Here is an 11,724-nt window from a genome sequence, read left to right as displayed (position 1 = left end):
TTTTTTTTTATTTTGTGTGCGTGTACCGTCAAATCAGATCTGACTGGTACAGGAGGATATTGCGCCTCCTTCTCCGGCAGAGCATCTGGTGGATTCGAACCGCGTTCCTCTGGGATTGCAGTGCAGCTTCTTGCCACTAGGCCACCAGAGCTCCCCTTTGACAGCACAATTCTTTGTCACTAAGCCGCTAGTGCTCCCTGTTCATTAAGTTGCTGTAAGTTTTTTTGAGGTATAGTTTTACTGTATATAGAATTCTTGCTTAATATTGTTTTGTTTGCTTACAGCATTTTGAATATTATTTTTACTTTTCTCCTTGATTTCTTCCATGATTTCTAATAAGAAATTCATTTGACTGAGGATCCCTATACATAACGAGTTGTTTCCCTCTTCTTTCAAGATTTTCTTTTTGTCTTTGACTCTGGATAGTTTTGATTACAGTGTGTCTTGTGTTGATTTGTGTCTTTAATCAAATTTAGGAAGTTTACATGCATTATTTCTTTAGATATTATTTCTATAATTTCTGTTTTCTTCTGCATGGATACCTAGGCACGTGTATATAAACTACAGAAAATAGAGCTGAACAAATACAGTAGAATTGGGATATTCTAACTTGAATTCCTTACTTATAATGGGACCGATATCAACATCATCATGACTGTATAAAAGAGTAAAATTGTCAATAAAAAATTATAGTTAACCTGAATCGCAGCCAGTCATTGTCCATGGAAGCAGCAGTCAAAGATGCAAACAATGCTAGCAAAAATGAAGGGAGCTCTGGTGGCCTAGTGGCAAGAAGCTGCACTGCAATCCCAGAGGTACATGGTTCAAATCTACCAGATGCTCTGCTGGAGAAGGAGGGGCAGTCTCCTCCTGTATCAGTCAGATCCGATTTGACGGTACACACATACTAAATAATAAAAAAGAAAAAAATTTAAAAGAAAGAAATGTAAAATGATATAATTTTAGTGCTTCCTTATAAATTTGGAAATAGAATTAATTACCCTTTGTTTCAGCAATCCCACTATTCTGTATACATCTTAAATGCACACTCACGTTCATAAAAGCATTACCTATACTAGCAAAGAGGAGGAAGTATCTTTTTTCTGAATAGAAGCTTGTGAGTTCAACTTCTGGTCTTCTGGTAGCAATCCAACACTTAATCTACTTTGTCACCAGCCTTTGTAGTAACCATTCTTAAATACTAACATCAGTACTTAAATAGTTTATCTTGAAACTATTGACAAAATTGTCTTCACAAACTTTTTGCTTCACTTGTTGATATATTTAGATTGTATAGGTTTTCAAACCATCCATGATGGCCTAATAGAATATCTTGAAGTTGACATATATACCTTCCTAACATAAGCATTATAAAGATCTTTGTCTTGAAGGCAAATTTTATTCTTTCTTTTTTATTAATCACTGATATTTATAATACATAAACTGAAATCCTAAATACCGCACACCAGTACAGATAATGGGATATGTATTAGCTGTGGATTTTGGTTCCTTGGTTCATTTTAGAAATTAAGATGCACTATGTTTAGAGCACAGAATCATCAGTGTTCCTGCTGCTTCTTTCCTTTCATTGGGCTCAGTAGACAATTCTTCACAAAGACATTGTTTAGTAGCATAAATAAAAGTAAGTATATGGTTTTGTAGCACCAAGACAGTGCTATCCTACCTTCAACAGCAAAAAGAATTCTTAAGGCAAACTTATTTGATTTCATGTTGGAAATTAGTGATTGATTTGGGCCTTTATAAATAAACATCAGATACTCTAAAAGACATAGAGAATCCCATTGTTAATCCATAGTATCTGTATAAAGCTTATTGTGGTTTTAAAAAAAATCAATATTGTAATATGTCAAAATTAAAAAAGTCATTGCTGTGGACCGTCCAGCAGGTTTTTGTAGCTTGACAGCCCGTGGGAATGCTGGTGTATTTGAATTGCCAAAGTGGATACTATCTCTAGGTTAGCACTGAAAACACTCTATAGACTAGATCACTCTATGTATATCATATGTGGCAAACTTTAAATACTGTTCTTTCTTTGACCATAATGATTCTTAAGTGAGCTTTGAGATGTCTTTCCAAATCCTTTTACTCAAAGTTCCTAGCTAATCACAAGCATCACTTAAAGATCAGGGTACACCCTACTCAAGCCTTGGTCTTTTCAGTTACTTGCCATGCATCCAGAAGTTTATCAGTGACTAAGGATGACAGAGAAAGAATTGACGTCTTTTAGGTATGGTGTTGGAGAAGAGTATGGAATATTGCATGGACTGCCAAAAGAATAAATAGATATATCTGGGAACAGGTTAAGCCAGAGTGCTCCTTAGAGGAGGCAACGATGGTGAAACGTCACGTCCCATATGTTGGGCATGTTAAGAGGAGTCAGTCTTTGGAAAAAGACATCATACTAGCAAAGGGGGCGGGTCAGCGAAAATGAGGAAGAACATCAACAAGAAGAATTTACACAGTGGCTCTACTAGTGATTTCAAGCATATCTGAGATGGTGACAGTAGCACAAGACAGAACAAATCTCAGATCTGTTGTTTGTAGGGTTGCTATGAATTATAGTCGACTCAACACAACCTAACAACAAACTAAAAACAAACACTATGTATTTGTTTTGGTTTTTTAAAAAAAAAATCACAAAGCTAATTTCTCAGCTATGATGAACCTGTGCATAACGATTCATTTTAGTGAGAGAGATTAATAGTTAATGGGAATTGTTTTGCATATAGTAGGATGATGTTGTTGATTGCCTTCATTAGTATGTTATTGTTGTTAGGTTCCTTTGAGTCACCTGCAAATGTGTAGCAACCCTATGTACAGCTCTGAACCCTTCCCTGTCCTGAGCCAGTTTAATTCTGACACATCAACCCCTGTCACCCCATTTACTGTATCAATCCATCTAATCTGGGATCTCCCTCTCCTGCGCTGTCTGTCCCCCCTCCGAACATGATGTCCTTCTCCAAGGACCGATCTCTCCTGGCCACATGCCCAAAGTAAGTGAGGCGGAGCTTCAAAATGCTAGCCTCCGAGGAGACACTTGGTTTAAACCTCTCCAAGACAGACTGATAATGGTAGGATAGCAGTTGTAAACTATAAAATATATAACACATACCATAGACGGAGTTTCTTGTTATCTTTTTTATTTATTTTTTTTTTAAAGGACTTAAAGCCCAGTAATATAGTAGTGAAATCAGACTGCACTTTGAAGATTCTTGACTTTGGACTGGCCAGAACAGCAGGAACGAGTTTCATGATGACACCATATGTAGTAACCCGTTACTACAGAGCCCCTGAGGTCATCCTAGGCATGGGCTACAAAGAAAACGGTCAGCAAACTTACTTTATTTGAAATATAGTTTTCATTTGTTCATTAGATTTTTTAGGTGACTGTTTTAAGCTAAAGTCCACAAATAAAATATGTATCACTGATTTAAATGTGTAACAAGAGTTTGAAAGTATATGTTGCAAATATTTGGAAAAATTTGAGACCTTACTCATTTAAATAACAATAAATACAACATCAGTACTACCATTAGCTTAAAATTTGGCCCATAAAACTGAATATATACAATTTACTTTCTTAGGATTGTTGATCTTTTTTGTAAGAACAAAATATGAGAATTAATTAAACATATATTGAATTTAAAGTTGGCAGGCAAGTAATTCAGTATTAGTTAATAATAATAGCATTTAATATCAGTCTCATGGGGTACAGTACAAAAGATCATTCTTCAAAGCAGAGAGATAATTAAGGTTACCTGACCTCAGGTGATGTAGTCGATAGGGAGTTGTGAATGTAATTAAGACCACACCTTTCCGGAGGTTCAAATCCACCAGCAGCTCCTCAGGGAAAAAGATAGACCCTCTTCCTCTGCAGTTCACAGCATCAGAAGCTTGCTGAATGGTCAGTTCAGTTCAAAGGGAGTGATTGATGAGTTACAGGAAGCATAATTTAGCCTTCAGGCTAGTTTAGTATGTGAATAAGGCTTACATGTTCTTAAAAATCCTTCACTGAAATTGACAGTAACTTTCCTCAAGATTGCTTTTGTGTAAGTTGTATTGTGAATATTTTAACTGTAATTCACAGTTCTCTGCCAATCTATAAGGGAGACTTTCTTCCAAAGCATATTTTTTTCAGCATTATTAATTAGGATTCCCATTAAAAATGATGAGGGTCAGAAAGATGGTCTTTTTTTTTCCCAGTTGTCATTTGTCTTAGAAAACTTTCATACTGCATCCAGTCAACAGGAACTCCTTAAACTAAAAGTAGTACTGTTTATGGATTTAAAGAATTTCAATAGGACTCATGAAATAGATCTCTTACTAAGTTTCCTTAATTGGATTAGTTGTTACCTGTATACTTAATTCTTTGGGGAGAGTTGGATAAGTGTAGCAAATGTTGCAAAAAAAAAAATTTGACAGTTCAGTAGTGATTTCAACCAGATAAATCTAGTGTGAAAACTTTTGAAGAACTTTAGACGAACTTTTTACTTTCATTTTCTTGGCTAAGCAAGTTATGCTTTAAATATTTTAATATGCTATATTTTTTCTTCTCATGTTTTTATCTTTGACTTAGTCTAATGCACAATTGAAATTCAGAATAATAAATTAAATTTTAATAATCTCGTTACCTCATGCACATGTTTCAGCCATATTTTCAAAGTTTTTATTTTCTGTTCCATATTTTATCATTCCTGAAGTACAAAATGGATAAGTTATTATTTCTGTGCAGAACTCTCACTTTAAATTTAGATACACAGTTAAAAGACTACATTTTACTTGGCGAGGGGTGAATCAAAACCTTTTTTAAAAATCTTTTGTTCAGAATTTATTCCATTAGCTAAAATGAAAATCACTTTTTTCATTTTGTAGTGTGTTTTGCAGTTACTATATAATGCAGTCATACTATGCTTCTTTGATTTTAAATGACCTTTTGCTTTGCTTTCCCTTTTTTTGTGCTGCAAACATGTAGTGGATTTATGGTCTGTGGGGTGCATTATGGGAGAAATGGTTTGCCACAAAATCCTCTTTCCAGGAAGGGACTGTATCCTTATGCTACTGCAGCAGTTTAATTAGTTAGTCAGTGAAATTTCTTATGATCATGCATAAGTCTCTCTTAAGCAGATACAAAATTTGTAGATGTCATAGTTAAAATAATTGTTGGCATAAGCTGGAATATTGTTAGGCTGCATTTGGCAGTAGGCCATACAGTCTCTGCTGGTAGTCAGAACCATTCATTGTCACTCATTTTAAAAAATTTTATTTTATACTGCTTTTTATCATTTTAAACTGTACTTGGTGTGTATGTGGTTGCTTTTGGTTTTTATTTTTGTTAGTGTGTATATGTGTGTGTGTGTGTGTATGTGTATATATATATATATATATATATATATATATAAATTTGATTTAAACAAAAATTCTTATGTTAATGTCATTGCATTTTGTTTTCAGTTGACATTTGGTCAGTTGGGTGCATCATGGGAGAAATGATCAAAGGTGGTGTTTTGTTCCCAGGTACTGATCGTATCCTTAACTTTGGCCTAAAATGTAGTTTCTAAAGGTCAAAATATGTTAAAACACTTTAGCTTGGTCAGGTATAATATATTTGTTTCTCCCTAGTGAATAATAATGTTAAATTCTTTCAAAATGCCACCTGCTATTTAACATAGATCCTTTTTTCATTTTATTGACTGTCTCATGCTAATTCTTTAAACTACTCAAGTATAGTTTCCTAGTTACTTGCTGGCTTTGAATTGAAATCATAAATCATGGTTTAAATTAATTTCTAATAATGAGATACTTGAGTAAATCTAATTATTACTTAGGATTTGATAACAATTTTGAAATTGCATGTTTCATTTGGTCATTCTTTTGTTTTGCTTTTTTCTTTGTTTTTTATGTTCTGTATGCCTTTTCTTTTGCTTGTCACATTATTCAGCATAACATTGATTCTTTAATTTCAGAATGTCAGCAGTGATTGTTTTATATGGTGGTAGTTAGATCTGAGTTTGTGTTTTGGTTCCTCTGACTACTTTTAATATTTGTATTAACTGATCTGTCCTGGGTTTATCAACTAGTAACAGTTAAGAGTTGTTTTAGGAGGAAAGATTGGAAAAGTTGTAGTCACTGTGTTGCATACAGTAAGAGAGTTTCAAGTCTTAATATTTAGGGCCCTGGACTGTGAAAACTGGGAGAAGGGAGATCAGGAAATCTTAACCTTTACAACTTAGCCAGGTACTGATCTTTTTTTTAGAAATCTTAGAGCTATTAAAAAATATTGCTACAACCTGTATAATGACTTCTAAAAAATGCTATTTCCCCCCATAGCCACTATTTTTATTCCTAAATTTCTTTAGTAAAATTAAAAAAGAAGGTTGATTATAAAAATATTTCTTATTCTCTAGGAAATATATTTCTGTTTTTGATAAGCTGTGAGAAAAGACCATTTTTTTCAATTCCAGAATTGTGCGCCATTTCCATTTAGCACTCTCCTAGATGATAATTACCATTATTCTTTGAGTCATTTATTGCTTGTATGTATAATTGAGGAGCTTTAACTTCTAATTTTATGGTAAAATCAGAATTAGTAGTTCCCCTTCACACATCAATACACACAATAAATAAGGTTAATAAAGCTTATTTCTTGAACCTTTCTTTCCACCTACATTGAATTCCTTTTGTCAAGGTGGTTGTAAGAGAATATTTATAACTGCCACATTCTTTCTCAGGATTCATGAAAAAACCATTTTCTTGTAGTTATGAGTAATCTGTTGAATAGTAGATATGGAGTGGTTTTCTTAGCAACTTGATATTAGATATTGATCAGTGGAATAAAGTTATTGAACAGCTTGGCACGCCATGTCCTGAATTCATGAAGAAACTACAACCAACCGTAAGGACTTATGTGGAAAACAGACCTAAATATGCTGGATATAGCTTTGAGAAACTCTTCCCTGATGTACTTTTCCCAGCTGATTCAGAGCACAACAAACTTAAAGGTAACTTCAAAAATATGTAAAATCTAATTGTCTGAGTGTACATGCATGTGTGTATTCAAATTTTTAATGGGATTAGCCCAAGTATGTCTTAGTGGTAGATCAATATGAAGTTTTGGTTGTTTATCCTTAATTTTATATGTTTTAATCATTTATATGGCCTAGCTTTGCCATATAAGTATTATTTTTAAAATATAAACTAGTTAAATTTACTTGTATTTTTAAAACCTTAACAAGATACACATACATTAACATGATTGTTTTTGCAGCCAGTCAGGCAAGGGATTTGTTATCCAAAATGCTGGTCATAGACGCATCTAAAAGAATCTCTGTAGATGAAGCTCTCCAGCACCCCTATATTAATGTCTGGTATGATCCTTCTGAAGCAGAAGCTGTAAGTCCTTTTCTTAATATTTGAGGAATCTATTGCATTCTTAAGATTTAGAGTTGAATTAAAGTTTGGAGGAGACCTGAACATTTTAAATAAAAAATATATGTAATAAAAGTATTGTTTGATTTTGCATAGGGAGTTACTATTGAGTTGTTTCTGATTCACACAAAGCAATTTGTTTCAGAGTAAGACTATGGTCCATAAAGTTTTCAGTCACTAATTTTATTGGGTGTAGATTGCCAGATCTTTTTATGGGTCTTTTTTATGTGCTTCTGCATAGACTCCAACTGTCAGCTTTTCATGTAACAATGAAAAACATGATTTGTACCACTCGAGCTCCAAACACCTTTCTATAAGTGGTAAAGTTAATTCTCATTTCTTATTGCCTTCTTAGCTTTTTTCCTTTCCTTCTTTTTTTTTTTTTTAAACACCTGACTGGAGAAGCTACATTACTTAACCACTTTGAGGAACATCATGATAGAGTTATAAAACAAATAAATGTGCATAAATTGCTACAAATTTTGGTAGAAATAAAATAGGACCATTTTAAAATCTGGAAATAAAGAATATAATGGCTAAACATCTTTTCCACCTGAAATGAAGGTTTATTATTGATTGCTCTTGCTCTAATGAAGCATATTTCAAGTGTTCTGATTTATAGCTATAATAGTTGTGATAAGGATCTTTCTCTGTAAATTGACGCAGATATTGTCTTTTTTAGCCACCACCAAAGATCCCTGACAAGCAATTAGATGAAAGGGAACACACAGTGGAAGAGTGGAAAGGTAATATTTATCTAATTCTTAGAGGTAAAATGGAAAGAGCATTTTTTTGTTGATTGTTGTTGTTGTTATTGTTGTTATGTGCCATCAAATTGCTTGTGACTCAAGAGCCCTAAATCCTGCTCTATCCTGTGCCAGCCTCACTGTCTCCAACACACCTACTCCCACCACCCTACTCATTGAATTGATCCATTTCATCAAGGGTTTTCCTCTCCTGTGCTGTCCCTCCACTCTCCCAAACATGATGTCCCTCTCCAAGGACTGGTCCCTCCTTGCAGCATGTCCAAAGTATGTCACATGACGCTTCAGAATCCTTGACTCCAAGGAGCAGCCTGGCTTCACCCTCTCCAGGACAAATCTGTTTGTTCTCCTAGCAGGCATGGTATATTCAACATTCTTCTCTAGCACCACAGCTTAAAGGCATCAATTCTCTTTCTATCATCACTAGTTATAGTCCAGGTCTCTGATACATAGCACACAATTGCTTTTATGTTGTGTTTATGTTGATATATTCTTATATTGGTATTTTCTATTATTCATAACTGATGTATGGTAATACGCTTATTAAGATTTTTATAAACGTTGTTTAGTGCCATCTATGACTCATGTTGTTAAGTACCATCAAGTTGAGTATGACTCATAGCAATCCTGTGAACAAAAGATCTGAATCTTTTTCTGTCCTGTGCCATCCTCATACTTTCTGACACACAAGAACCCATTGCAGCGGTTACTGTGTCAACCCACCTGGTCAGAGGTCTTCCTCTCCTTTGTTGACTTTTCCCAGCATCATGTCCTTTCCTAAGGAATAGTACCTCCTAGCAACATGTCTAAAGTATGTTGTTCTTGCCTCCAAAGAGCACTCCAGCTGAACCCTCTCCAAGACACATCTGTTTTTTTGGCCGTCCAAGGAATGGTCTGTGATCGTCTCCAAAACCACAGCTCACCGATATCAATTCTTCTGTCATCCTTATTCTCTGTCCAGCTTTTAGATGCATAGCAAGTGATGAGAAAGAATATGGCCTGAATGAGATACACCTTAGTCCTCAAACTGACAACATTATTCCTTGGTAATTTGGAGAGGTCTCTTAACTGCAGATTTTCCCACTGCAATTCATCTTATTTTTTGACTGCTGGTACCAGTGGTGTTAATTGTGGCACCAAGCTAGATGAAGCTGTTGACAGTATCAATCTCCTCTCTATCCATCATGATACTGCCTATTAGTCCAGTGGTAAGAATCTTTGTTTTCTTGATATCGAGGTGCAATCCATATTGAAGGCTGAATTCTTTAATCTGCAACAAGTGGTTCAAGTCTTCCTCACTTTCAGGAAGCAAGGTTGTGTCATCTGCGTAATGCAGGTTATTTATGAGTCTCCCTCCAATCGTTATATAACACTCTTATTCATAGAATCCAACTTCTCAAAATATTTTCTCAGCACACAGATTAAATAGGTATTACAACTCATAGTGATTCTGTAAACAACAGATCTGAATCTTGCCTTCTCCTGTGCCATCCTAATCATCTCTGATATGCTTAAGTCCATTGTTACAGTCACTGTGTCATCCCATGTTATGGGGGTCGTCCTCACTTTCTTTGACCTTTCATGTTTTTCAGCATGATTTCTTTTCCCGAGAACTTACCATCCTACCAACATGACCAAGTATGTGAGACAGTTTCCCCATCCTTGCCTCTAAGGAGCACACTAGTTGCACTTCCTTTGAGGTACCTATTTGTTCTTTTGAAAATCCATTTGATATTCAAGTAAACTTCTTCAGATGCATCATTTATTCTTCTGTCACCCTCATTCATTATCCAGCTTTAATATGCATAGGAAGTAATTGGAAAGATCATGGCTTGGATCAGGTACACGTTAATCTTTAAATTGAGAAAAATGTTATGTGGGCTTTTTTGTTACAAATAGAAATGTTTTTGATATTTCTAACAATTCTCCCATGTTATTGTTCACATCTGAGAAGATCTTTGAAAGAAAAAACGTCCTCTGAGCCAAAAGTTTTTGGGGTGGATTTTTTTTTTTTTGGTTTTGTTTTGTTACCTCCAAACTATTCTCCAAATAAAATTCATTGTAAACATCCACATATTTATTAGCATTATATGGAAAGCCTGCCCTCCCCTTTACTGATAGTGTTTTTTAGTTTTATTTTATAAATGTAGTTGAGTATTGGGGAATCTCTGGTGGGATAGTGTTTAGGACATTCACTGCTAAGCCAAGACAAGGTCTCTGGTAGTTCAAATCCACCAGCAACTGTGAGAGAGAAAGAAGGACAGTTTCCTCCTGTTTGATGGAGAGTCAGTTATGAGTCTGTTCCAACTTATAAGCATTGAGTTTAATTTTTTTTAGTGAATTATTAACAATGGTTTCATTGACATGGAATTTCTGAAATGTTTCTTTTTAAAAGATACCTGAGACAGTTGGACCAGGCTGTTTTTATTCCTCTTTTGACCAGTTTTTTTTCTGTTTGTTTGTTTTGTTTTGTTTTTTTATCCAATGAACTTGGGCCTTACTGCTTTCGCTGAGAATTCCAACACAATACTGAACAGAAGTGGTGAAAAAGGACATCCTTCTCTGGTTCCATACACAAAGGGGATGAATGCCTTTATTGTCTCTCCACTGAGAGTAATGGTGGACCTTGGTTTGGGTACATACTTATAATTCTGTTGAGGAATTGCCCTCTTCCATTCCTACTTTGAGTATTTTTTCCAGAAAAAGGTATTGGATTTTGCCATATGCCTGTTCAGCATTGATTATGATGATCAAGTGTCTTTTAGTTTGTTTTATTGATGTGGTTAATAACATTGGTTGTGGGGTTTTTTTGTCGTTGTTGAACCATCCTTACATACCTAATCATACCGGATCAGTCATATACCACTTAATCATGATGAGTAATTTTTTTTATTTGATTTTTGGATTCTATTGGCTGGGTATTGCTAAAAATTTTTACATCTGTATTCATGAGGGATGTTGGTCTATAATCTTCTTTTATAGTGATGTTTTTGTCTGACTTTCATATAAGGATTATGCCTGTTTCACAGAATGAATTCAGATATATTCTCTTTTTTCCCCCCCCCCTATGTTCCCCAATAGTTTGAGCAGAATTAGAATTGGCTCTCCTCTAAATTTTTGGTAAAATTTCATTCCTGTTTTGAAGCCATCTGGACCAGGATTTTTCTTTTTCCCGTTATGAAATTTTCTTATGGCCTTTCCTAGTTCTGCTTTTGTGATGACTATTCAAATAGTTACATAGGTAGAACATTTTTTTTAATACTTAACCATTTCCTCTAGGCTTTTAAATCTGTTGGGCTATAGCTTTTTATGTTGTTACTTTTTATGTGCTTTTGAGTCAAAACTGACTCATAATTGACCCTCCACCATATTTTCAGTGGGTATAAATTGCACAGGAAGAGAATGTCCATCTTTCTCTCAAAAAGCAACTGGTAGATTCACAGGATTCTGTTACTATACTTTTTAAAAAAATTTGTTTCTGTTGTTACATAATCGTTTAGTTTCCTACTGTGTT

General features: G+C 34.7%; 1 protein-coding gene across 6 annotated transcripts in view; it reads left to right on the top strand.

The window, feature by feature from the left end:
* MAPK8 (mitogen-activated protein kinase 8) overlaps positions 1-11,724 on the top strand; it is a 53,525-nt gene that overhangs the window by 24,696 nt on the left and 17,105 nt on the right. For 3 of the 6 annotated variants that reach the window (XM_006897707.1, XM_006897709.1, XM_006897712.1), the window contains 5 exons: positions 3,182-3,347; positions 4,994-5,065; positions 6,837-7,019; positions 7,286-7,410; positions 8,129-8,192. In XM_006897707.1, coding sequence (XP_006897769.1) covers positions 3,182-3,347; positions 4,994-5,065; positions 6,837-7,019; positions 7,286-7,410; positions 8,129-8,192 — 610 coding nt within the window. Of the gene's footprint in view, positions 1-3,181; positions 3,348-4,993; positions 5,066-5,472; positions 5,545-6,836; positions 7,020-7,285; positions 7,411-8,128; positions 8,193-11,724 lie in introns of all 6 variants that reach the window. The other 3 variants (XM_006897708.1, XM_006897710.1, XM_006897711.1) reach the window with 2 other exon arrangements.

This window comes from Elephantulus edwardii, unplaced genomic scaffold (genome assembly GCF_000299155.1).
Source record: "Elephantulus edwardii isolate Elephantulus edwardi_28Jun2011 unplaced genomic scaffold, EleEdw1.0 scaffold00213, whole genome shotgun sequence".
Taxonomy (NCBI): domain Eukaryota; kingdom Metazoa; phylum Chordata; class Mammalia; order Macroscelidea; family Macroscelididae; genus Elephantulus; species Elephantulus edwardii.
This window is presented reverse-complemented; position numbering and strand designations above follow the sequence as displayed.